Source organism: Colius striatus, chromosome 5, assembly GCF_028858725.1.
Source record: "Colius striatus isolate bColStr4 chromosome 5, bColStr4.1.hap1, whole genome shotgun sequence".
Classification (NCBI taxonomy): Eukaryota; Metazoa; Chordata; class Aves; order Coliiformes; family Coliidae; genus Colius; species Colius striatus.
In genome coordinates, this window is record NC_084763.1 from 54258955 (window position 1) to 54286406 (window position 27452).

General features: G+C 38.8%; 2 protein-coding genes across 2 annotated transcripts in view; both read right to left on the bottom strand.

The window, feature by feature from the left end:
- The window catches only part of LOC104564119 (macrophage mannose receptor 1), a 33670-nt gene extending 24557 nt beyond the window's left edge, over window positions 1–9113 (bottom strand). The window contains exons 1-8 of the mRNA XM_061996184.1: window positions 8959–9113; window positions 6715–6888; window positions 5473–5634; window positions 4460–4573; window positions 4121–4267; window positions 2705–2887; window positions 1655–1809; window positions 317–430 (exon numbers count right to left, since the gene is read on the bottom strand). Coding sequence (XP_061852168.1) covers window positions 317–430; window positions 1655–1809; window positions 2705–2887; window positions 4121–4267; window positions 4460–4573; window positions 5473–5634; window positions 6715–6888; window positions 8959–9019 — 1110 coding nt within the window. The 5' untranslated portion in view covers window positions 9020–9113. The remainder of the gene's footprint in view (window positions 1–316; window positions 431–1654; window positions 1810–2704; window positions 2888–4120; window positions 4268–4459; window positions 4574–5472; window positions 5635–6714; window positions 6889–8958) is intronic.
- A 2649-nt stretch (window positions 9114–11762) lies between these two features.
- LOC104552101 (macrophage mannose receptor 1) overlaps window positions 11763–27452 on the bottom strand; it is a 32442-nt gene continuing 16752 nt past the window's right edge. The window contains exons 15-30 of the mRNA XM_061996183.1: window positions 26863–27004; window positions 26058–26093; window positions 25764–25939; window positions 25113–25177; window positions 24438–24538; window positions 22881–23017; window positions 21738–21852; window positions 21257–21453; window positions 19971–20061; window positions 17445–17677; window positions 16463–16628; window positions 15178–15330; window positions 14630–14746; window positions 13701–13862; window positions 12730–12762; window positions 11763–12088 (exon numbers count right to left, since the gene is read on the bottom strand). Of these exons, the coding sequence (XP_061852167.1) occupies window positions 11919–12088; window positions 12730–12762; window positions 13701–13862; window positions 14630–14746; window positions 15178–15330; window positions 16463–16628; window positions 17445–17677; window positions 19971–20061; window positions 21257–21453; window positions 21738–21852; window positions 22881–23017; window positions 24438–24538; window positions 25113–25177; window positions 25764–25939; window positions 26058–26093; window positions 26863–27004 (2094 nt within the window). The 3' untranslated portion in view covers window positions 11763–11918. The remainder of the gene's footprint in view (window positions 12089–12729; window positions 12763–13700; window positions 13863–14629; window positions 14747–15177; window positions 15331–16462; window positions 16629–17444; window positions 17678–19970; window positions 20062–21256; window positions 21454–21737; window positions 21853–22880; window positions 23018–24437; window positions 24539–25112; window positions 25178–25763; window positions 25940–26057; window positions 26094–26862; window positions 27005–27452) is intronic.

The following is a 27452-nucleotide window of genomic DNA, read 5'->3' on the forward strand; positions in this document are numbered from 1 at the left end:
CTTTATAAAGACTTTAAATAGAGGTGAAATTATGATTTAAAAGATAAGTTATTTTGTCACAGGGTGGCTCATCTGGGAATGCAGGGAAAGGCAATATTCATGTATATGTAAATGAATCTTGACTTTCTTGAGTATATTCAGAGCAAAAATCAAAAATGCACATATATCATTAAGTTAATAGTAAGAAAAGACAAGTTTTTCCTCAAGAGTGGATTTTATGGAAGATACAAACACAAAAACTCCCAAAGAAGCAAAAAACAGCAAATTAATTCTCTGTTCCACTTGCCCAACATCATTAACTTTTGAGAGCATTTACTTTCTGGCAGCCTGGGTCCTCAACTGTCTCGTTTTCAGAGGATTGTGATGCAGACTTCTTTTTACAGATGGAACCAAGTTGCTTGTCACAAACATCCGTTGCCCAGTATCCATACTGGAAAAGCAGGGAGAAGAAATGAGTTTAAAATGGGTCATTCATAAATAAATGGAAATTAATGTTTTCCTCATTCTTCACTGCAAGGCCCACTGAAGTATGTAACTTAGGAAGGCTGTAGGATCATTTATGGCTTTGTTTTTTAAGACACACATATGTCAGGATTAGTTTAAGATCCACTTGATGCAGTTTTGAGATGAAAGAAGGAATTAAATAACATCTTGAAGTCTCATCATTACTTGCTGGTGTAACTATCTATTTAATAGGAGGATTTGAAAGGATACATTTCATCTGGGGCTAATGGATCTGCATGTAGAGCAGATTATTTCACTGCATGTCTTGAAAAAAAGATCAATGAAACTGAAGTAATGCCCATATGAGGGTGTTGCAGTAAATCTAACAAGGAGAAGACTCTGGAAATGAGTGATTTTTTTTCATAAGGGAATTATGTAAAAGATAAAGTTAAAATAGGAGCTTTTTTCTCCCCATAAAATCTGGTTTAGGATCAATTCTATTGATGCCACATACTGACAAACATCAATATTGTTCTATGCTACAACAATTCCTTCAATAACACCATTTCTTTCATATCAGCATTTTCAATGTGTTTCTTTTAAAATTCATGACACTTTTTGTGTATGTGCATGCACACACATGCATGTAAATCTGCCCAACAATCATGTCTTGCAAGAAAATGAAGCTTGTGAGTCAAATAGAAATACTGTAGAACTTTAGGTTAGATATTTAACAGGTACATGTTCACTTTATGTCACAGCTGAAGAAACATGCCTTAGTGCCATGTCTCCATGACTCAATGGTATGTCTCAGTGACAAGACATTGAGGGATATAATGGTGTATTGGATTGAAAAGTGAGGTATGCAGATCACATCTATGATAAACCACAATGTACTAACCAGTCCATGGCCGTTCCTCTCTAGAGATAGAACTTTTTTCATTGTTGCAACCAAGAGAATTAATCTAATGTAAAATTTCTGGATCAGACTTTACATCACATAGAAATTTCAGAAGGCAGCACTAGGAAAATGCTACCTCCCTATTTCTGATAGTTCCTGTCTTCTGAACTTCTCTTCTGGTTGATTTCTGGGGAAAACTATTTTGAGCTAAGGTATAGAATGACTCCTGAACAAGCAGTAAATGGCAAGTGATTTCAGACTGACACAATGATTAGTTTGCATTACTATAAAATGTCTGCATGGTTATACCTGCCCCTTCATAACAACACAGTCCTCTAGACCGTTTCTATAGGTGGGGTGCCCGCGCTGCCATTTGGTGAATGTCACAGGAGTCCCGTCACTCCACTCAAAATAGAAGTGAACCTTCAGGTCATTCAGACCAAGCCATAGCTCTTCTGTTGGCTCTGAAGCATGAAAATAAGTAGGTTTGATTAAGGTCTGCTGTGCAATATAGCAAACATTTTCACATGTAGAACAAACAGGATCTGTTAACTGAGGGATGTGGTATACAAGAGGTGGTCTTTGTGCTTTAATAAAGTTGCTGGTTTTATCTCAGATTTGCAGTAAGAGATATCTTGGTTTGTACCAAAAAGACTTCAGATCCCGTAAAAAATTGCTGAGTTTAATAAACATAAGGGTGGCTGAAGATTTTTGCAAACTTTCTGAGTATCTGTGGTTCAGGACAACAAAATAACCCCTAACATGAGGGGACAGGAGTGACTATGAGCGTCGCACCTTTCAAGTGATTGTATCGAGTCCAAGCCCTGAAGACATCTGCCAATGCATCTCCTTAATGGGGAACCATTGGAGGACTTGTAAAGGCCCGTCAGGGGTGTTCACCAAGTCCAACAAGTGCAGCATGTGTCAGAAGTGCTTACTACAGATCCATGCAAGATCAGAAGTGAAAAGATAGTATTTTCATAGAACAATTTATAGAAAGAGGTTGGCATCTTCAAGGGGTTTAAATCTCAGCAAGAAGTGAAATTCTAAGTTTGGAGCTTGGTTCTTAAGATATTGAACATAGAACATAGGTGCCAAAAGTGCAATTTATGGAGCTCTTTATATGTCTCTGTGAGGAATACCTTCTTTTTTCTTTTCCCACATTATAATCTTTTACTATGAGGCTTATTTCTTGACAAATATAAACATACTGCAACATCAGCAACATAGAAGAGCACCATGAGTTGGATTCACTCTTCCACTTGTGATATTTCAGAAAAAGCATCAGTATTTAATATGAGGGGCAGCTTTAACATTACAGGTGGGGCAAACAAAATACAGGGTTACAGATATACTCACTGTAACCAAGCTGTGATACTACAAAGCTGTATTCAGCAACGTTATGGAAGCTTGCCAGATCTCCATCTTGCTTCTTACATGAAGTCAGAGCATCTTTCCATGTTTTGGGTTCCCATTGAATGCTGTAGCAGTGGCCTGCGTATGGCCACCAACCGTCTGTGCATTTAATAGGTCTCAATCCATCTAAAATCAAAGAACAATTTTTCAGAGCAGTTTTGTAAGAGGAAAATAAAGAGAACACTAGAATGAGGTCTCTCAAGCATTCTTTACAAAAGTGAGACTAATATGAATAAACATAAAGCTGTAGTTAGAAATGCAAATACATTCAAATGAAAAGCAAATATCATTAGGGCACAGTATCCAAAATATGCAAATAGAATAGTGTGTCCTTAAGCAGAAAATCATTGAAAACTGCCCACATAGTGTCAGAAACACAACTTGAAATAATGTTCTGGGAGGAAAGAGAGACCAAAACAAATGTCAGCCCTCTACCCATTTTGCCCCTAAGAGCAGTTTAGTCAGCGTCTCATGGTTTCCCCTGCTGCCTGTAGTGGCTGACATTAGACTCTGCCTGCTGCTCAAAGTCTTCTTGCAAACATGCATAATTTTCAGATATGAAAAAGTCAAGCAATTATTTGGCAACTGCAGGTCACTGAACACTGCAAACTAGTGCAGAGATTTTGGTTTTCTCTTCATATTGACTCAATGGCTTTTTTATTACTTAGATTCCTAAATATATTTAAAGCCTAACTTAAGCTTGCTTTAAAGATAAAATCCCACATTGCTTTTCAAGGTTAATATTGGAATAAAGATTTTCTGAAATTATTTTTCTGCTTTCAATAATATAGCTACTTCTTTAAAAGTAGATTTGACAATGTTCCCAGGTGACAGGCTCCAGCAGATCTCTCCTGTGTGCAGCTTGTTCATAGCCATGTTATGACATTGAAGCTGTAGGTCAGGAGGCCTCATGGATCAAATGTAGCCCATGTGAAGATTGCTACTGCTCCTGTTCTGCTCATATGAACCCAATGCCTTGCATACTGTTGTCACTGAAGGAGGATTTTTGGCATTAACACTAGAGTAAATGCAATTACTCATTTGGAGCAAATTAGAATGAAGTTTCTACTGTATTTATGCAAATTTTACTCTTGGCATTAGCTAGCATGACAGGGCAGCTTCTCTCTGTCTTGCAAGAGTGACTGATAGAGTGATGGAAGAAAATAATAATATGATCCTATTAATGTTTAATTAACAATGTGAAGACAAAGACAATACAAAAAAGTCTATATGTGCACATATAGCAAAGGTTTGTAACATTGTTTGAAAAATAACACTCATTTTACCATTTGCAGGTCTTTACATATTGCTCTTTTCAGAAGTCAGAGGATAAAAAGAATCTCTTTTTGACTAACCTACCTTTGGGTACAATGTCAGACCTTATTTCAAAGTTTCTCTTTTTACAAATGTACCCAAGTCTTTGGTTACATGCTTCATTTTCCCATTTAGCATTCTTTCGGGGATTTATCACTCCACAGATTTTTCCAGGGAGTAGGAAAGGATTTCCTTTGAATAAAAGAAAAAATAGACTCTCAAGTAGAAAGAAATAAAGATTAACAAATCTACCTCTAAAAAGTAAAGATCTAGATCTTCAGCTATTATAATTCAACATGGACTTGCCTAAAATAAGAGTAAGTTTTATTAATTGGTGTCTTAGCAGAATCCATTCAAAGGTTACAAAATTGATACAGTTCTTACCTAGAGCCCAGTTTAAATATCTGAAAGGGCTGCCCCCAGCCCATTGCCATCCACTGTTGAAATCCAAAGAGTTCAATCCAATCCAGAATGCAAAACTGAATTTTTTAATTAGTTCTATATTAGTAAAAGAAAAAAATCAGTTGTACATATCTGTCCTCATCCTTAGCAAATTAATACAAAATAAATGAATTAAAAAGTAAGGAGTTTATATTTCTTAGTTTAAACTGGCCCCAAAGCACTACTTTCCATGTTACTGAGGTGCACAAACTGAAAAGAAAAAAGTTAAATATATAGATGAATAAATATCAAGGTTGTAGAGATCTTGAAATGGGCAAATTAATAACTTCTTTCTCTCATCACGACAGAAGAGATGTAGAAAAAATATCTTATTTTCATTGACTAATTATGCTATGTTTCTATAACAGGTTTCATATAGTAAAGGCATTAAAAATGGTTACAGTGTGACAGTTGCTCCCAGATTTTTTTCTGTGTAAATGACTTCAAATTTTCACATTATCTCTAACCAAACTGATGCCATGATACTTGTATCTGGATTCCAGTGGGTTTATTTGGAGTTATGCATGCAAATGTACCCATATTAGGGCCAATCTAGTCATCATGATATGTTCTTCTAGAAAGATTAATAATCCTTGAAACACAGAGGGAAGAGGTATATTTGAGAACCAGACCATAGTCCTACTCAAGAACAAATGCACCAGCACAAAGGCAAGTGGAGTGAACTCTCCCCCAGACAAGCAGAAGAAGATGCAGTAGCACCCACTTGAAGCACAAAGGTGGGATGAAGCCATTTTCCTCCCTATAGAGGTTTGGGAACAATCCTTCATGAAAAACCAACAGCTAGTGGAAGAGCAACTCAGACCATCTCCCTTTCTGCAGCTTATGAGCCACCCCTGAGACCCTGTCTTCTTCAGTGAGATAAAAAACAAGGCAGCCAACTTCATCATCTAAAATTGAGGCAGCATATTTTAAGGTCTTGTTCTCTATCATTTTACCTCCCATGTATGCTTGCTCATGAACCTCTGTGATGCTTAATAGTTCTGCATTTTGCTGCTGACAGCTTTCCATTGCTTGATGCCATGTTAGGGCTGATTCTGAGTTTATCTGATAGCGAATGCCAGTTGAAACATCTTCTGTCCAAAACCTTTCTGTGTCATCTGAAAGAAGTGAAATAGGGTGCTGCTGTTAAGAGGATTGACATTGCACCAAGTAAAAGTGAGTGGAGTACGTAATGACATAAAAATCTCTAAAAATGCACAGTATCATCAATTTTAAAGCATCAGAAAAAATTAAGTTAGACAAGGCATCAATTATTTTACCAAAAAAGAGGGTTTTTAAAATTTAAAACGTTATTTTTAATGCATACAGTTTTTTAGAAGGGATTGAATGGGTTTTTGATATTTGCTTTTAAACTTTCTTTTACACAAAGTGGAGGACTAAGTAAATGAGAGACATGTCTGTTGAGAAAAAAAGAGATTCCAGGTTGAAGTCAGAGGAAGAAAGTAAGCATGTAAGTGAACTATGATCCTAGAGACTTTCCATCCTTATGGCACAGGAACTCACTCTTAGCTCATCATCAAAAGAAACAGCTTCTTCAAAAATGACAGAGCCTGGCCCCTGACAGCGTGAGGAGCTATAGAAACAGTCTGGGTAACACCAATGTACAGATCAGCTGTGGTCTCAGCCACAGACAACCTTGGGAAACTCTTGTGTTACTGGGAAGGTAGTTGGTGGGGAAAGTGGTACAGTTTGTGTCCTGATGTGACAGAATCCAAATACAGACTCTGTGCAGAAGATAGCACAAAGACAGGAGAGGAGGATAATCTTAGCAGCAGCATTTTTGTGTAGTCTGGCAATAGGAGAAAAGAACAAGACAGAAAATGCATGTTAAGGGAAAAAAACCCCAGTATATAGCACTTTAAACAACAATAAATGAAATATCAAGGAACCTCCTCACCTCTATGGTCCACAAAGAGAAACAGGCACCTCCTGCAGGTGAGTCAGAACCTGACTGGGCTGAACCACCCTCTGGAGGAACCTCTTCCTCCCCACTTGCTAATGAGGGAACACTTGGTGACTGAGGCTAATTATCAATCAGATGTTTTTAATTTGGGCCACTCTGGCAAGGTTTGTCACGAGAGTGTGCAGCTGGTCGATGATAGTGAATCTGGTAGCTCAAAAGCTGGTTTTCTCAACAGCTTTTCATGAAAAGTTAATAAATAAAATCCAGGACTTACTTATTAGTGGACAAAATCCATAGAGTTTATCAGCATCAAAGTCTGCAGTCGTTGCACACCAGAGCCAGCCATCTGACCTACCAGCATCTGTGCACTTATTGTACTGTTTGCCTTCATATTTGAAAGGGAATACACATGGCTGTCCTTTGGCATTTCCTTGTAATGTAAAGGTATCTAGGGGGAAGAAAATGTTAAGGAGATGTATGGAAATAATCCTAAATCTGAATTGCTAGTAATCAATCAGTCTATCTCTTTAAATTGAGAGATTACACTCATTTTTTAGCATTAATTTTGATCATTCCCCTCCCCCATTCCTTGTCTAGCTAGAGATTTTAAATAAGATGTTGTATTTGCAAACTTTGGAGGTTAAATGCTACTTTTAGAGTTTGGTATATGCAACTTGTAGGAAAGTCACATTCTGTGATAATAAGTTTCTGTTAAGTTGTGGTTCATGATGAAAAATACAAGTAGATCTCATTCAAAACAAAGAGCTCATCACATTGTTGTATTCTGTGATCTGGTGGCAATTACTGAGACATGTTGAAACAGCTCACATGACTGGAATGTGGACATGGAAGCCTGTGTCCTTTCTAGGAAAGATAGAGCAATGGGGCAAGGATGAGTGGACAGTGAGGTGGATTGAGAACTGGCTGAATGACAGAGCCCAGAGGGTGGTGACCAATGGCACAGAATCGAGTTGGAGGCCTGTGGCCAGTGGAGTTCCACAGGGATTGGTTCTGGGGCCAGTCTTGGTCAACACCTCAATCAGTGACCTGCATGAGAGGACAGAGTGTACCCTCAGCAAGTTCACTGGTGACACGGAACTGGGGGGACTGGCTGATTCACCAGAGCTTGTGCTGCCATTCAGCAGAATCTCAACCATCCCAAGAGTTGGGCAGAGAGGAACATCCTGAGGTTCAACAAGGACAAGTGCAGAGTTCTGCACCTGGGGAGGAACAATCCCATGCACTAGGACAGGCTGGCGGTGACCTGCCACAAAGAGGATTAAGGGAGTGGAGCATCTTCCTTGTGATGAAATGGTGAGGGAGCTTCAGGCTTTGAGGAGCCTGAAGGGTGACCTCATTAATGTTTACAAAACACATGAAAGCTGGACGTCAGGAGGATGGAACCAGGCTCTTCTCAGATATGTCCAATAATAGGACAAGGGGCAATTGGCACAAGCTGGGACATATAAGGTTCCAAGGAAATGTAAAGAAAAACTTCTACACTGTGAGGGTGAGGGAGCACTGGAAGGGGCTGCCCAGATGGGTTGTGGAGTCTCCTTCTCTGGAGACATTCAAGACCCACCTGGACAAGTTCCTGTGTGACCTACTCTAGGTGGCCCTGCTCTGTCAGGAGGATTGGACTAGATGATCTCTAAAGGTCCCTTCCAACCCTTAAGATTCTATGATTCTGTATAGCTCAATAGGTTCACTTTATCACCCCATCTTTTCATTCATTGTTTAAAGAAAAAGGATATCTGACCAGAGATGATACAGGTCAGGTTGTGGTTAGCATCTTTACACAGTACAAATTTTAGGTTTCAATTGCACACCTCTGCAGTTGGAGAGATTCAATCTTACAGATTCACTGACTCAGATTCCTTTACCTTTGCAGTGCTTCATCTTATTAAACTGTCACGGTTTTACAGGAGTGTTCTTTTATGCTGAAATTAATCTGACATGCACTCTCAATCTCACATTCATGCAAACACATGAGTTCTATATACATAGTGCTTCATTGCTTCTCTCTTTGACTATGCTCAATGAGTGACATACATTTTCAGACTGGAACTACTCTTCTAAACTGATCAGACTGAAGGGGTGGAACCTTCTCACACCTGAGGTCTTGGAGCAGGAAGAGAAACTTGCACAGCAACCATGAAAAAATGGCTCTAAAATCCTATGACTGATCACTACACCATGGGTGTGATGGGGAGGGTAAATGAAAAGAGCTTGATTCCTCATCTCTCATCACTCTTCCATACAATGCCATCTGATTTACTACTTCCATGGAAAGAAATTCCAGTTTAAAGATCCTGCTCTTATTATTTCATTTTCCCCCAACACCACCACATCTCCCCTGTTTTATTCTGTGAATAAAGAACTGCCAGGATAATACACAATATACTATTTAGCTTATGTATCAGATCTGATAAAATTTACAGAATAGTTGATCTGTGCATTTTGCCCAAGTAAAAGAACTTTCATACCTATTTTAACAAAAAACCAACAGAAAACTTACCCAGTGACTGTAATGAACCATGCACAAGGGAAAGAGAAACTAGGAATCTGGAGAAATCCATTGTAAATAAAGTTTGTTTTTCATTCCTCTACCAAAATTTGGACTATAAGATTTGCTGTGTATAAGATCCTTCTGAGTGAGGATAGTGACAGGTCCTTCTCTGTGTCAAAGAGCTGATGGATGAAGTGCTGTGCTCTAAATAAGGAAATATCCTGTCACATGGTATTTTGAAATAACTAGAGTGCACATTGCAAACATTGCTCTCTTTCAAGAGCAAGTCATTTCCAAAACTGAAGCCTCCATCCTTGTAACTAGGAGTGATGCCATTTGTCTTTTTGTAGGACTTTACTAGTATACATTGGTCAGATTTTTGGGTGCTACACAGGATAAAACCCTTAAAATTCAACTTCAGAGTTGGTGATGAGAAACCTACAGTTAAATGACGTCAATTAAAAACTGCTTTAAACCTTACATCTCAGAAACAAAGGGAAATAAAACCCTGGTGGTTCAGTACACTGCTATAATATCACAGCTATATATATCTAGAAGAAAGACAGCAAATTTTACAGGATCAGCAGTATTCAATGCATTATGAATTATTGCTCAGTTCGAGGGCTAAAATTGCTTTTGTTCTGCACTATTGCACCTCTTGCCTTGATGACAATTTGAAGCTGGGCTGTTTAGTTATTGAAGTTCTAAAAGAAGTGAAGATGATATTGAACGCTATAGGCTAATGATTATCTTCCCTGTAACAGGAGGGAAACTTTTGCCTGGAATATATTTGTCAAACAAAGAGAGTTATTAATCTATTGGAGAAATTCCTAATAAGAGTGTTCCAGGACCAAGACAAACATAAGATACACTAGAAAACCCCCACTTAATCTGTGAGCAAAGTGCTTGTCTGAAGATTTATATTAGCATGTCAATTCTTGCACAAGTATGCTGGCAAATATTTACATGCAGACAAGTCCTACTGTTCCTTCTGTTTATTTCCATCAGTGAGATTAAAAGAGGTTGTGATGAGACTGAAAAAAGTGAGAAGTGAAATAATCAGTACTGAGATATATATAGAAGGTGAAGAGATGTCATATGAGGAACTATCTTTGCTTTTATTTATAAGGTGTTAGGGAAAATCATTGCAAGAACTGGGTGAACTTGTTGATTTCAGTGTTAGAAAATACTGAGAGATAAACATTTATAAAAAAACTGCCTAGATTTCAGTAAAAGTGGGACTTTAGTACATTATTTAAAAATAACAATTGTATGTGCAGATGACATAATAGCAGAGTTTATTGTGAGCAAGGTTTGCAAGAACGGCACAAAGTTGCAGCGCTACAGACAACAATGGGGTGGGAGAGAAATATAGTGCAACCATATTTCAGATACATCTGAAATTACAAAATGAAATGGCTCTGATAGAGGGAATCCCTAGGGAAGATACCTTGAGGTCACAATTTCTGTCCCTTTCCCTCTGCCTCACAAAGTGCCAGTTGTCTGAACTGGGCTTTAGTTCCACCTTGTGTAAATGAATGCTTGTGAAGATTCTGCTCCCTAAGGCTGCAGAGTGATGGAGGGAGATTAATGCAGACACTAGTGTAGGCTATAAGTAGAACTGAGCACTTCAAACATGTCTGTTTCACATGACCAACCAGTTTGATGCTGGTTACAAACATTATGGGGTCAATGTCATGTGTGCTGCAATTCATTTGTGTAGTAACCTGTCTCTCAAGTGAGATAAATCCCTGATTGTTTTTATACCAAGAAAACAGGAGTCCAGTGACTAGAAAAGAAACTTAATTAGCATTTATAATTATTTCTCCTGACTTTCTGGCTAGCTCAGCCAACTCTGTGCAGCCTGGGGAAGGCAGGTTGTTTGCTGGGACTATCTGCTCAGCACTCTTTCAGATGAGGAAATATCTAAATTATATTTGCAGCTCTCACCTAAATGTCATTTTATAATGCTTTCCACTGATTTTATAACATCTTACACTTAGTCTTCTTGCAGATTCCTAGTACAGTATCATCTGCTGCATGCATTGGTTTTCAGTTCCTTTTTCTTACATTTAAAAGTGGTAAATTGGTGCTGGTTCAAGTTGAATTTGAAGTAGCAGGGAGAAAAGCTCTCCTTGTTACTGACAAAAGAGCTAGTACATAGATAACAACATCTCCCTTCCCCTTTCCTCTCACTTGATTCACATGGAATCTGAAGCTGAAAATTATACTAATAAAACTTCATTTTTTTCAAAGCATTAATGAAAAGGAGAATGCAAGAGTGATAATATATATTACTGTCAGTGAATATAATACAGTTAACTGTCATATTTTCACATTGAAAATAAAAGACCAAAACCTACATTTGAGCTTAATAACTGTTAATACAGTATTTTCAACAGAAGAATATGGAAATGGCAAGGTTTTCTATCCGAAAGTTATCTGCAAGTATGTGAAGCATAATTTTATACACAAATGCAATAGAGTATAGCTGTAAGGAACAATAAAAAGTACCAGTCTGATGGATTGAAGCTCGTGGGGCAAAACAAGTTCAAGATTGTAATAGTTGGGCAATTTTGTGTTCTTTGCAGTGTTCACAAAGCCGTGGGAATATAGTTCTAAACAGAAATCATACTTTATTGAACATTCATTATCATTAGTTGACTTTTATAGTTGTTTTCCAGTATGTTCATTTATTCTTGACAAGTTGCACTAGTGGTTTTTTTGGTAAGGCTCTTGACTGTTACAAAACTACATCATCATTCCATAATTTTGATTTTATAAAATACATAAGATACAAAAGAGGCAGCCAGTGCAAAAAAGGAGAAAAGAGATTTAATTTAAGATTACAGATATCCTCATTAGAGACTTTTAGCAGATACATCCTTTCATTTCATCAAGTAACTTGCTACTGTGAAGTAGCACATGCTTCTGGACCCAATCTGACCAATCCTTCAATCACCCAGACATCATTTTAGAAGTGTTTCAATGCCCAGATCTGTTGATGGTTGGTTTTGTCTTTTTCGCTGGTAGAAGTAGACTGAGATGCTAACTCCAAGAAGAGTGAGAATAGCCAAGAAAACAAGCAGCCAAACAGAGATGTGAACAGGTGGGTGAGTCTCTTCATTCTCTTCTTTGCCTGAAATTAATACATATAACTGTGAGATATCTTAGGAATATTTATTCTACAAATGACGTGAAAAACAAGGAGTAGATGAATTCGGGATTCAGAGCCTGAATTTGGAATCTGTTCAGGATAAAACTGAGCCCTGAATCGTTGCTGATAAGTAGCCAGGTGTCTGTTGCTAAAGCTAAAGTGGTTTTAGTGATCTGGATTACAGTGATATATAATGCATGCAGTGGCCACTTAGAGAATTCAATGAAAATGTATGCTTTAGAAATGGATGTGGGATGCTAATTACTTGGAAATTAGTTTGACAACATTTTAACGTCACATTAATTACATTAATATGTATTGAAGAAATTTGCATATACCTCTACATAGTTTTTAACAGTCTACTTAAAGCTCTCTGTGCCTGTTCTCAAAGTTAGTCACAACTTGGGTCACTGTTGAGCTTATCAGCTCAGGGTTATCCCAGCAGCAGTCCAGTTGACTGAGAACATGTGAGTACTCACATACATGTGAAAGAGACTATGGGATTACCCTGAATGTTTATAATCATCCTTCCCAGTACCTCTCAGCAGGACATGTTTGGGAGAACTCATTTTAAGTTTTTCCTGTATTTAGATTTTTGTTAATTTTCTTAAGAAATCTCTTACCTTTTTGTTGTAGAGGACTCCCACTTGGCTCAACTTCAATGAGTAGCAAAAAGAAATGACATCTTATTAGAACTCGTAAGTTTGACTGTTTTGCTAAAGTTATCCAGGGACAAAAACCCCTAAAGTATTACTGCTGCATTAATAGCATATATGTCTGTTATAAAAGGCAACATAAGTGAGACAAAATTACAAAGATTTTACCTTCCAACTTAATATTACCAAAGTGTAATGTTAATTTCAAACTTTATATCTACCAACATTTAAATATTGACTTTTTTCTATGTTCTCTCAAAAATATCTTTTCACATTTTCCCTAAAATATTAATTTGAATTTATTAAGAACATGTTATATAACACTGGTGTACAACTCTAGAGATTAATTGCATCTCATACATTTTAGGAAGCTTTGAAAGTCCAGCAGGATTCTGCTATCACAATTAAGGGATAAATTTAAGAAGCTGAAACTTAGGAAATGCTCTGCAAATAATATCTATATATTATTGTGCCTGTCCATAACAGAGAGTCAAAAGACCTTAAAAATACCCTTTTTTGTTGTGGAAGAGGTGCAAAAAAACTGTTTGACACTCAGAAAAGAGGAAGAACTAGATATGCTGAGTGTTCTTAAAGTAAGAAAAATCATTCTGAATCAAGACTCTAAATCATTAAGAAAATATTTATCCTCTTCATTCTTTTACAGTAAAATTTGGAAACATATTTGACACATGGAGGAGAAGTTATGAAGTAGAAAAGTTTTCTGACAGTCTTATTCACAACCCAGAGTACATACAGCACATTATCATATTCTCATGTGAGCACAGACAGTGCTGTGAAGAGCTCAAGATCTGCAAAAACAGGCACTTAGAGATGTCTAGGAAAGGGGGATATACCAAATGAAACTGTCAGAATGTGTGATGGTGGAGGGCTGAAACAGATCTGCACTATCTCTAAGAACTGAGCCACTAAGAACTTACCTTTGGGTTTTTTGCAGATATATGCTTTTTCAGAATAGCAATCAGTGTTGTCCCAATAACCAGATGGTGCAGTCATTTCAACACAGTGATGCTCTACACTGGACTCTTTCTCCTCCCAATTAACAAAGCTCACAGCAGTGTTATCTAGCCACAACCACTGGTCTAAAGAGCAACATAGAAGGTAAAATAATAAATTAAATTGTATCCCATGAAAGAGAAGCAATTAATTATTTTCCCAGATAAATTATTAAGTAAAAACCTGCCTAATAGGAACAGAAGTCTTTGTTTCTCTATGATTCCAGAAACATTTCAAATTTATTAGGCAATTGTACTTCAGATAAAAATGCCTGAAGGATATTTGTTTGATACTGGTCAGGTTATCTGTGTTTGTAATTAAATTAGCTTGAAGGATTCCCCCACTCTGACTATCACTAGATCTAGGAGAATGGCTGACACACCAGAGGCTGTGCTGCCATTCAACGAGACCTGCACAGGCTGGAGAGTTGGGCAGGGAGAAATCTAATGAAATTCAACAAGGGCAAATGTAGAGTTTTGCATCTGGGAAAGAATAACCCCATGTACCAGTGCAGGTTGGGGAATGAACTCTTAGAGGGGAAAGTACAGGGGAGAGGGACCTGGAGCTCCTGGTGGGCAGCAGGATGAGCGTGAGCCAGCAATGTGCCCTTGTGGCCAAGAAGGCCAATGGCATCCTGGGGTGTGTGTAAATTATCAGTCTCAAATGACTTCTAGAATAAGGTTGAATAGCAAGGACCATCCCATTAAAATGAACTATCTCTGTCTATATATTGCTTTTATGCATTTCAAAAGTAGAACTAGATGCTGTATCTTTTTCTGTAAGTATATAGTATCCTCAGTTTTCCCATAGTAGCAAAGCATTTTTAAACTAAATATTGAAAGTAAGACATTACCATCCACATTTCGGTAAAGTCCTATCCAGAAGCCTCCTACTTTATCTCCAAGTGGTTGTATTGTATGGATCAGAAAGTCAGATTCATCCATGTTTTCAATGGAAACCAAAGTAGCACCTGAAAGGCATTATCAGGCAAATAACCAGAATCTATGAGAGAGACTACTTGAATGACTTTCTTTTTCAAGTCTGTACAAACAATGATTTTTGAAAGTATTGTGCAGGCTACTCTGTTGGCTTCCCCATTGCTTCTTGTGGAGGACAGAGCCCTGGAAGTGCTTAGTGGTTGTGCTTCCACCCCAGCCCCAGGATGGTGCTGCAGAAGCCAGGAGCTGGTGGAGATCTCTATGCCTAAGGAGGCTGCAGCCCCTGGGAGAACAGAAGGCTGCACAAAGTTGCTTGTGGCAGTTTGTTTTCCTTGTGCCAGATTTAGAATAGCTTGGTAAAGAAAATATTTCTAATGATTTCTTTAAGTGAATGTTTTTACATTTTTATGTGTTTGCATAAAGTTTTACACAAATCTCATCTGTTGATAATGAAAGCTCTCACCTAACTGAGCACACTGAAGGGAGGCCTGTGCCCAGCTTGTCCCAGCTGATGCTTCAAAGTAGTAGCAGTGGCCATGGTAAGGGATCCAAGCTTGGAGCTCAGCTGTTTCAGGGCAGACTCCAGGCAGCTGAGCAGGGTCAGTAGGAGCTAGAGCTAAAAATGGCATGAAATTTATATTGCATTATGAGTAACCTATGAGGTAGGATATCTGTGTAAACACTGTGGGATTTCTCTCATCCAGTTTTAACTATCTGGGCCTCTAATTTTGACTATTTCTACAAGCTCCCAACTCAGACAAGAGAGCCAGGCAGTCAAGTGTGTGAAACATCTTACTTCTCCAAACACATTTTTTAGGACAAGGATATAAATCAATTCCCACACTATATAACTAACTGCCTTGACAGTACTGTGAGGAAAGCAGACTCTGAGGGATGACATTGATCTCAAACTTGCATTCTCACTGCACAGAAAGCTGTTGTAGGCTGGTTGTAGGCTAATGAATCACTGATACCAGTCCCATATTGTATGGCTGTCTGGTCTCTGTGTGTTGCCACTTACACAAAGGAGTCATCAGAGGAGCATGTCTCTGACAGATTAGTCTCTGTTTCTGATCACATCTGTAACTCCAATTGATTTCTACCAATCTACAGTTCTTGCACTACATATTCAGACCAAAAGCAACGCTGGGAAGTTTTACTCAGAAGCCACCTTCAAGAGCCAGTATCTGTCTTAAACCTCACATTAGGAGTAGACTACACTAGATAGCCTTAAAGCTTCAAGGGAAAGTGACACAATTCTACAGTATCTACAAGCAAACATACCTCTGCATAGCTCTAAAAGGGTTAAAGCATCAACCATATTCCCAAGGCTCTTACACCTACATCAGAACTTCACTAGTAATGAATGGGAGTGAAACTCTTGTCTGTATTTTGACTCAGTGACACCTGTGTGTGAACATAGGTGGTTACTGCAGTCTACACAGTCAGTGAATGCTCAGATGTGGCTTATGCTCATGTCTGAGAATGAGTCAAATATCTAGAAGATAGAATTTTATCTTATGTAAGCAGTTATGATTATCATGAAAGCAGTGCAGCTGCATGTGTTTGCACAAGAGGCTTTCAGGGGCCTCAATTCACACATCATCCAATACCAAAACTCTGCAGAGAGATAGACAGTGTCCTGAAGCAGATTTCTCTGAGGCTTTCAGTCCAAGCCAGTCTCTAGACCTAGGGAGATTGATGGAATAAGAAATGTGTCTTTAAAATTATTACATTCACTTGCTTACCATCTGATATCTTACAAACTGAGAAGTAGCTTTCATTACAGGATGCTGTTTTCCAAGTACCATCAAGATCTAGGTAGACACAAGAATTCTTGTCCTTTGGTTCCCCTGCAGCCCATTTTGTGTACCTGGTTTTCCAGTTATCAGTCCATTTGTAATAGCTGCCAGTCTGAAAACCATAAAGTTGTGGTAATGGAGCTTTTTACATCCAAAGCTCTGACATACAAATACAATGTCCTATGTTAATTTGTGTTTACAAAAAAACCCAAACAACAAACAAACAAAACCCTCATGTTGCTCTGGATTTTTAAACACCATCTCCTCTTCTAAGCAATGTCACTGGGTGCTCTGAGTTGCACAAGAACTGCATATGAAGAGTGTTCAAGAGAGTATTGCTTTTGATCGGGTTTTTTCTGACTTTCACACCACGACAAGACACCCAAATGAATCCATCTTAGGTCATTTAGTAAATCCCACATCAAAAGAAGCAATTACAGAGAATTCATCCCCTCTGCTCTGTTTTATTTAAATGAAAACTGGGAGCTATTTGGTGGGTAAAGATAATTTGACATTAAAAAGGCAAAATAATCATAAAATATCTCTCTACTAATAATAATTACTTTTATTAATATAATAATACTTCTAAGTACCCCTCTATAAAGCAGGGAGTTACACTTTCAGAACAGCTAGTTGATGCTTCATGATAGCTGCATATCCTGGCTTGTGACTGAGCCTGCACCTTAATTTCTTTTACCCTTTCTAGAGCTTTCTACGTTCATCTATTCCTTCCTGCTTAATCTTTTCTGTGACTCTTCATTTGATACATGAAAGTCTTTGAGTAACCACTTGGAATCTATACATACACACAGTAAAGCCACTCAGAGTGCAGTTGTTTCAGCACCATTGTAAATTTGACAACCAGCAGGTGTATTAAGAGCAGGGCAGCTCACCAAATACCTGCACCCCTCATCTATCCAGCACTTACCATATTGCTGTTAAGACCAATCCATAGGGGTTTTCCATATTTCAGCATCTGGATCCACAGAAACGAGTGGATGTAGCTGTCTGAAATGCTGGCAAGGTCTGCTTGCTTATCTAGACAATTTTTTCTGGCCTCTTCCCATTGCATTTCAGATGAGATGATTGAATAGCTACTGTCACCATAACGGACAAAGCCAGAGAATGGATTTGTTGTTGGTACTTGAGACTGTGTGGTAACTATGGAGGAAAAACTGAATACATGAATTTGCAACATACAACTTATCTCTAGCATGAAAGTTATGAAAAAAGAGCCCCATCAAACAGGTTGAAAGGTCCAGTATTAACAATAAGTCAAATTCCTGGATGCCCTGAAGTAGAGAGTATTCTTAGAATCATAGAGGGGCAGCATAGAACCACAGAATGGTAGGGGTTGGAAGGGACCTTTAGAGATCATCTAGTCCAACCCCCCTGCAGAAGCAGGGTCACCTAGATGAGGTCGCATAGGAATGTGTCCAGGTGGGTCTTGAAGACCTCCAAGGAAGGAGACTCCACAACCCCTCTGGGCAGCCTGTTCCACTGCTGCCTGTTCCACTGCTTCTTGCTAGAGGCATGCATAGTGCAGACTAAGATATGGATATTTGAATTCCTGTGCTCTAAAATATTCTCACTAAATATGGATATCTGAGGACACATCTGCTGCATTTCACTGATGGAGGGGACTTAGGACTAGATACTTAAGGCTACTGTACCATAACACCTTGTTGCCACAGCCTGATACTTTGATACTTGTTAATTGATCACCACTTGCTGTTGACTCTGGAACCTGGCTGTAAGGGCTGTCTGAACGTTGCCTGCACATCTGAGTCAGGCAGCATATATTTCTGCCCTTGAGATTGTAAATGTATTCAGAAGTGCTGCAACTGGGATTAAGCAAACTAAAAATGTCTCCCTAAAAATATATGTTTGCCATGCAGGGAGAGGAGGTTCTTACAGGCAAGTTAGCTATGCTGAGTGAACAGGCTACAGGAAATTATTGAACTGAGAGGAATTATCTAATAAAGGTGAGGCAAAACTCTTTTTTTGTCTGTATTTTGCCTTCTCTACTCCCATTATATATATCTGAGCAGCAGGGATTTGCAGAATTACAGCAGCAGAGTCAATATTCAGTACTCATTTTGGTGTTAAAAAAAACCCCATCAATATTCTTCTACAGTAAAGACAGCCAAATGGCTGTACATTTTCATAGACATCATAAGGCATTCAGTAAAAGTGTTAAGAGAGGATTAAATGTTCTACTCAGAGACAGACAAGAGCATGGGGAGATGGCTGCAAGAGCATGGTTTTAAAGTGGACTTAAAGAGCATAATTGAAAGTCTTGTATTTCACTGAAGAGATAGTTATTTATTATTCTCTAGCATTACTCATGATGTAGATACAAAACCCAAGTTAAGATAGTGGTTCCTCTCCACTAATTCCTGTGGGGGGTAAAAAAAACTAAAAAAACCCAAGTTTGCTGACAATATTAAACTGGGGGGAGAGCCTGAAACATCAGAGGCTGTGCTGCCATTCAACAAGACCTGCACAGGCTGGAGGGTTGGACAGGGAGAAACCTAATGAAATTCAACAAGGGCAAGTGTAGAGTCTTGCATCTGGGAAAGAATAACCCCATGTACCAGTGCAGGTTGGGGAATGTCCTACTTAGAGAGTAGGACAGGGGAAAGGGACCTGGGGATGCTGGTGGACAGCAGGATGAGCATGAGCCAGCACTGTGCCCTCATGGCCAAGAAGTCCAATGACATCCTGGGATGCATTGAGTGTGGCCAGCAGGTCAAGAGAGGTTCTGCTCCCCTTCTTACTCTGCCCTCATCAGACTACATCTGGAATATTGTGTCCAGTTCTGGGCCCCTCAGTTCAAGCAGGGCAGGGAGCTGCTGGAGAGAGTTCAGCACAGGGCCACACAGATGATAAAGGGAGTGGAGCGTCTCTCTTATAAAGAAAGGCTAAGGGAGCAGAGGCTCTTGAGCTTGGAGGAGACTGAGGGGTGACCTCATTAACATTTAAAAATATGTAAAGGGTGGGTGTCAGGAGAATGGAGCCAGGCTGTTCTCAGTGATGGCTAAGGATAGGACAAGGGGCAACTGGCACACACTGGAACAGAAGAGGTTCCAAAGAAATACATTGAATAATTTCTTCATTGTGAGGTTGAGAGAGCGTTGGAACAGGCTGACCTGTTGAGACTCCTTCTCTTGGGACATTCCAAACCAAGCTGGACAAGTTCCTGTGTGACCTACTCTAGGTGGTCCTCCTCCAGCAGTGGAGGTTGGACTGGATGAGCTTTTGAGGTTCCCTCCAACCCTAAAGATTCTGTGATACTTTAAAAATAGTGCAGCCTTAAGACTGCAGTAGCATGGAAACCCTGAGAGATTCAGAATGAAATTCAACAGTGAAAGAAATCACATTGGTTTATATATTCAGCTTATCCAACTGAGATACTTTTTCTATTTAGGAGACTAGGTTAAACAGAACTCACTTGAATCCATCTGGCATATATAGCCTCTCTCGTTGTCACAGCTATCATCTCTCCATTTGCCTTCTGATTTCATGATGAAGACACAATCTGTCTGAAGGACAGTGGAAGACACACAGCCATTACCAAAGCAATCGGGAGGTGCTAAGCTGAAGCTCCTATACTCCTAGTGTAAGCCTGATGGCTGAGAGGAATAGAGGGAGAGGAGCTCATTGAGCATCCATGCAGTTAGTTCAAATTTTCTAGGTTTCTGCAAAGCAGTATGACCTGGTATTCATTAGTGATCCCTCAAGTTTGAACCAGGCTTCCACTGGTGCCAGCCAATGTCTGAAAGAAAGTTCTATTAAAAGTAATCTTATCAGTTTTGTTAAGAACACTTCAATTATTACAGAAATTACTAGGGTACCTATAATATGTCTCTTCAGTTCTCATTTACAGTCACATAGAACTGCTTCAAAACATGTCCATCAATGAAAAGAATAGTGTGAGAACAAATATTAAAAGCATTAGTATTAATTAAACTTAACTAAAGCAAACTATCTTGCAGAAGGCAGGTACTCTTTACCAGTTGCTTGTAGTTCTTATCAAGTTATCACTATCAGATAGCTTCATTAACAAGCCAATCTCCCCTTTATTTATGTTTAATTGTGTCACGATTTCCCTCACGGCTCTCCTGATTTCAAGACTTTCAGTACTGACCATCTTTCAGCAATTCATTCCCCTATGTTGATTTAAATAAGTTTGGTTATAAGCCTGTTGACTGATGCTAGATGTTAAAAATCTCCTGTCCCTATCATTTCCCCAGAAAGTACATGTTTACCTCCTTTGGAAAAGAGATTGACTTTCAGCAGGTAAACAGCGCTTTAATGAAGATATTACCTTGTGTCAAGAGAAGCTAGTGAAACGTACATTAACCAGGATGGGACATATACATAGACAATGTTGAACCTATAACCTTAATTTTGGCTTATTATTAACTTTTTTATGTTTGGTATTACAACATTCATGGTAATGCACTTTGTAGGGGTATGCCTGATATATGCCTTTCCAGGACCGTTTTACAGAAGCGGTATTTTGCAATAGGTCAGATGAAAAGCACAAGGTCCTTCCTCTTCAGAACCTCTGCCAAACATTCTCAGTGTGTTTGGACTTGTTGCTGGGTGATTTCCTAAGGCTCATTCTGCTTACAAAATGACCCGTTTCAGCATCTTGCTATTGCTGCTCTATCTTCCCTTTTAGGAAAATCATCTAAGCTGCCTAAGATACACAGGTACTGAGGTTTCCTGTACCTCCATGGTGATGTCTGTCAATTCTTCATATTCATAATAGTCAAAGTAACTTTGTTTCTTTTCTGGTGCACCATTAATCCAGTTGGTGTAGGAAACAGTGCTTCCATCTGTCCAAAGAAACGTGGACTCTTTGTTGATATCATTCATGCCAATCCAAACATCGGTCGTGGCACCCTCTAAATGATAGAAGAGGAAAGCTGGAGGGAAACAAGGATTTCTCTGTTAGAATGATCTGTGCAACCACACTCAAAACAGATGTAAGTTTCATAAAAACTGACCAACTGAATAACTAGGAACACACACTTTCTTATATGCATTTAGTTTATCTATCGTTTCACACTTTAGAGTTAAAACAAGGCATGAACTGACCTGACTAACAAGCAAATTTCAGCAGATAATCCCATCATCTGTTTTGGAGAGTACAGCAGTTTCTTTAGTGAGAGATTAATATTTTTCCTTTCAATAGACTCAATGTATGTACCTTGCACTTGTTCATTTGGTATGCTAGCCAGGTTTCCTCCCAAATCAACACAAACATCTCGTGCAGCATGCCATGGGAGCTTTCTCGTTGTGTTGGAAGCAAATATTCTGAAACACTAGGGAAAAAGGCAAGCATTCATTCAAACGAGCAAAGATGTAACTGTTGTATGTGACTGATATCAACTAGCTGCAAAGATGTATATATCTCCAGATCAGGGTTGGTACTGGGGTAGGGATGGAGCACAAGAGTGGAAAGTATATATGTCTACCCAGATAGATAATGAGCCCTTCTCATTACACAAAGTGTGGTCCAGGAGTATCATCTGAATTGATTGGAATAATGTCAAGTACACAACCCCTTTTCACATTTCTATCTGCCTGCTCCCTACAATGACTGAAGAATCATTTAAAACCAAGAAAACATGGCTTTGGGTTTCACAGCTGTACTCTACTGTGCCTTGTCCTACTTCCAGTGACTGTGGTTTTGACTGTTCATCCCTCAAAAGTATATGAAATATTCTTTGACACATTGACCTAACATTCTGAGGTTGTAACAGTACCACAGTATATATAAATCAGACAAAACAGCCTTTGGCAAATGGTGATTCAACTCAAATGGGCACAAATTCTTCTGTTACGGCAATAAGGACTTCCAGATAATATCTGAATGTAAAATGATAGCCAAAACAATTGTCATTTGGCATCATCTTTCTGAACTCAAAGCTTTGGGAACTCTGTACAAGCCAAAGGAATTGCTCAGATACATTGTCTTTAAATTATTCTGCCTGAAGGGCTTTTTGTTCAAGACTGACTGTTACAAATTTCAGTTTCTATCATAAACATGTTAAAACAGGAGAGGAGAAGGAGGAGAAGGGGTTTTCTTAAACAGAACAGTGTATTTTAAGCCTGGGCAAATTTTGTTCTCTAAAATTTATTCAATGTATATCTACTTTTAGTGTATTTCTCTGCAAAGTTAAGTGTCTACAGTCATCTCCTGGCCATCCAGCTAGCATTTTCTGTCTAGATAATTACCTTCCAAATTTTATAATAATAAAAAGCAGATATTTGGAGTGGGGAGGTGTGGGTGGTGGGGGTGGTTCAGCTTCACTGCTTTACAGAATTTTTCTGAAGACACTTGACCTACCTTGTTGTTAAAGAACAACCAACTTTCCAAACATCCTCCAGGAGGTAATGGAGAAGCAAATGTTGAATTGCTAGAACTGTTATGCTTTTCACATACAAATCTATTGAAGGAACCACAGTTTACATCATTCCACAAGCCTAAAACCAATTAGATTGGAAAAGCAAGTCAGGATGTATAACATTTGTTACAACAATTCATTATTTATTTTGAGTTAGAAAGAGGCTAATCTCTAATGTTCAGACTGTAAAAGTGAGTAAAAAAGCCATGCACTACATTTATACACTCAACTGTTTTTGACAAACAGAATGTGTCTATGGACTTTAGCTGCTCAGCACTGTTAGTTATTGAGCTATCATCTGGCAACTGAAGCAAACATAAAGAACTGTGAAGAAAGAGTAAGAGACTCAGAAGAAATGCTCTGGCCATCAGTTTGCAGATTAAAATATCTCATTTTAGTTGTCAAGTTTAAAAGCTACTATTATAGTCGATAGAGATCTAGGTCAGGATTCATTTGTCTAAACAGAGCTGCTTAGAGCTGTTTGAGCAGCCACACAAGGTACCTGCAGAAAGCTGACAGATGTGGCACTGATTCTGCAGGAAACTTTCAGTCAGGTGGGCTAGTTAGGCTATCACAGCTGAATCCAGCCACCTACATGTAGGCAACTGAACAGTGTGCTAGAGCAAACTGAGTTGTTCTTTGGGCAGCACTGGCTGTGCAGATGAGATCTCCATTTGACCATAATGAGACTTCAGAGGTCTAGCTCACATTAGCTACAGTTTGTTGTCAATGGTCCAGTTCAGTTGACCATGTGTAAACTTCTAGCACCATCTGAGATAGGCTCAAGATGGTGAGCCACCTATGCAGAGCTGGTAGATGTGACAAGGACTGGTGGGATAGCTGCTCCTTCCTGCATCAACAATGAAAGAAGGAGGGATGCATCTCCAACCAGATGCCTATGTTTAGAAAAGGCAAGATTTCACGTGGAGCTGCTGAGTGACATCTTCATAAAACATCAGTTGAGATGCTGATCTTCTTATGCATGTATTACTGAATTTCCATCAGCCCCAGCTAAATTAGGGAAATGCAACCAAGAGGAAAAATTAGCTCTAGGGTTAGCAAGGTATTTTTGTTTAAGGGTACCTATAAGCATGTGAGACAGCCTTAGGTCATTAGATTTATTTCCCTCTGCTCTCCTCATTGGCTTGTACCTTCAACTCTCCTATTTCTTGTAGCTGTCAGAAATGTTTTCTTAAGCTCATAGTAGCAAAGTCAGACCTCACTCAGTTTTCTACTTATGGAAGCAGTGAAAAGCATTGTAAAAAGCAATATTGATCTCATACATCCAGGCAGAGACATCTGCATTAAAAGACACATGGTACTGACATCTCTAAGGACAAAGACTATTCCATGACTAGTGATTACACCAGTTACTGCAACTTGTTGATTTGTCACTAAAGAGGAGAAAACAGTCATAGAAGATAGTGAGACAGCTAACAGCAGACATGATAATCCAAGCAGAGAGAAATAAAACCTAAACAGTTAACCCTGTTACTTACCATGCTCTGAGGACATTTCCACACAATTTTCCTCGTTATTTGCAAAATTGGGTTCATTAGGAGCCCAGGCCACATAGGTCACTGGAGTCCCATCTATCCATCTTAAAGAAAAGACATACAAGTGGTCATTAATCAATACAGTTCAACTGTGAGATGGGAACCCTAACCAACGTCTCACAATTAAAAAGATCCATGAGAATTAATGGCAACTGGCTAAAATGGAAGGACTGTTACAGATTTTTCTCTCCTTGCCTGATTATTTTAATTTGAAGCAACTTCTGTAAATTTTTGGTTAGTTTTGAGTTTATTTGTGTGTTGGCCTTTTCCAACAATTTTACTGCACTTTAAACTTCTACTGCCTTTTCTCCTGGAATCAGAGTTTGCAGACACTACATAATATTCCATCAGAATAAGCTTTTGTACTCATTTTCCACATCTTCCTAGTCATGGAGGACCTCTCTAAAGTGATGATATATAGAAAAAAAAGCAAGAAAGAAATTTAGTCTCTGTAGTATGGAGCATATTTAAGCAGGTGTATGTTTATAGGCATATAATTTGGCATAGCAAAGGAGCACTCGTTGTGTGAAACTACCTCCAGTCCTTGAAACCAACACATACATAAAATACTGTATTTGTTTCTACATGTTCAAAGTTGCCATTATCGTCTTAACTTACCTAAACTTTTTATCAAGACTCACTTTTAGACCAATGAAGTATTTTGACCGTGTCCAAGAATCCTCCTAAAACAGAAAGATATTCTTTAAATTTTAAAAAGAAGCAAAAACCCAACAGAAATCTTTGAAAGTAAGAGAAGCAGAAATGAATGTGCCATTGATTAGGTTCACAGAACAGTCGCTGGAGCTGACAGTAGTAAAGCACATGCTGATGTCATAATACACTCAGGTGCAGAAGCTATTTGCACTTGAGCATCAGAGCTGAGTCCAGCAGTGCTGTGGGCCTTCTCAATTAGGGTAGGAGACAAGTAGAGCTTGAGTCAGAAACTGACATGCCTTTCATTCTCCCTCCAGGACTGCAGTACTGTTTAATGCTGTCCTCAAGGCTCCCTCTCACACTAGCTACTTCCTAAGTCAGGACAGTTGATACCTTCCCACATGGATCTTCTCACTGTCCTGCCTCCCTGCCTGAGCACAGCTGGCACAAACCAGGAGAGGTCAAATCCCACGGGAACAAAAGGGGCATTTGGTGGGGGGAAAACTTGTAGACCTCAGGCAGATTTTTTTCAGTGAAATGCTGATGGCACACTGAGACAATTCAAGTTTTGCAAGCAAGTTGTCAAAAGCATTTCTACTTTAGGCTGATCCTTACGTTTTCTTTCAGTGCTCTGTGTAGGAATCTTCTCTTGCTATTGCTATTAACAACAGCCAGGTCTGAAGAATTCATCCTGCAAAACTCCTGGGCTTTTTCCATTGGGACATGTTCCTTGCTGATGTAGTATAGCATATCTCCATATATGACCCATCCATCTGCAGTGGTTTTATATTCTGGAAGACAATAATGTAGCCTAAAATTACATTTCTGTAGAATGCAAAAGATCACTTTAGAATAATGATTTTGATTACAAATAATAATTAAGATGAATAAATTTATGGGAAAACCTACCATAGGTGTCAATTGGTTCAGACTTTAATGGCACTCCTGCAAAACAAGAGAATAGAGGTCACAATGCATCTCTGTAGCATGTTTTATGATGTAACACATGACTGACTGCAAGGAGCAAAGTGAGGAATCGAGCAGGATTCTACACTTTTTTGCCATTGAGTAGGTTTAACCACATATGTCAGCTACTCTGTATGCAATATGCATGGTCATCTGTTTATAATTTTGTACTATAAGTTGTGCTTTACATCATCAAAGCCACAGCTTTGGCTGGATCACATCCCTGTGCAGAGCAATGTATGGTAAAATTGCTCTTCCAGTCTGTAAGTCACCGTAGATTTCTCTGAAAGACTTTAAACTTTGGGTCTACAGCGCTTTTGCTGATTCATCCATCAGTAGACATTCCATAATGCTCCAGAGGGGTCTCCTTATCAAGAGGGAAAAAAATTCTGCTACATTTCCTTTAGTTTTATGAAAAATTCCCAATTATTTGTACACAAAAAGAAATGTGACTATATATACACTAACTGTGAGTCATTTCTGGCTCTGGTGGAAAAAGAAACACCACTGCTTTGAACCATTGTTTTTCTGAAACCAGCTGAATCCTGGATAATGTTAAAGAAGAGCTTGAAGCACTACAAAATCTTTGTGGTATAAACATTCTTTTATGTCACCCAATGCTTTTGACTTCCATCTGGGAAAAAAAATGCTCTTCAAAAATGTTCTGTCTTTCTCCAGGAACTTATGTTAGAAACACCTACTTATAAAGTTATTTAAGCCTCTGGCTTAGAGAGAAGAATAAATCTACCTTTTTTTATTTGACAAACCCAGTTGTGATGTACTTCACAGACCGAAAGAAACCATTTCCCATAGGAATACCCCTTGACTACACCACAGAACTTGTGTCCTCCTGAATTGCTTGCAGTATCGTCCCAGCTTGTGTACTTAACCTACAGAAGAAATCATCTTTATTACTCTTTTTATCTGCTTCAGTCACTGTACTCACTCTGGGCAAGTAGAAGCAAAGTGATTTTCTCTGAAAGATTCTGTCTCTCACTAAGAAGAAATGTAAATATAGGGAGACCAATAGGTGTAAGAATTTTTACATTCAGTAAGTGGAGCAATGATGTCAGTGATCAGGAAATCAGGCTGTCTTGCCAAGAAGGGCTTTTCCTCTTATTTGAGCCTCAAACTCGAGACATAGACAGAAGAGAAACAAGTTAATGGACTGTAATGAACTTCACCCAGCTAGGAACTTCATCCCTATTCCACTCATACTAATTACATGTGGACAATACAGTTTTCACTTCATCAGCTGTGATCTGGTTTAAAATTACACTGCCCAAAAGCTGTCCTGTGGTTAATGACAATGGAAGTGTGGCTTTTGGGAGGGAAGTG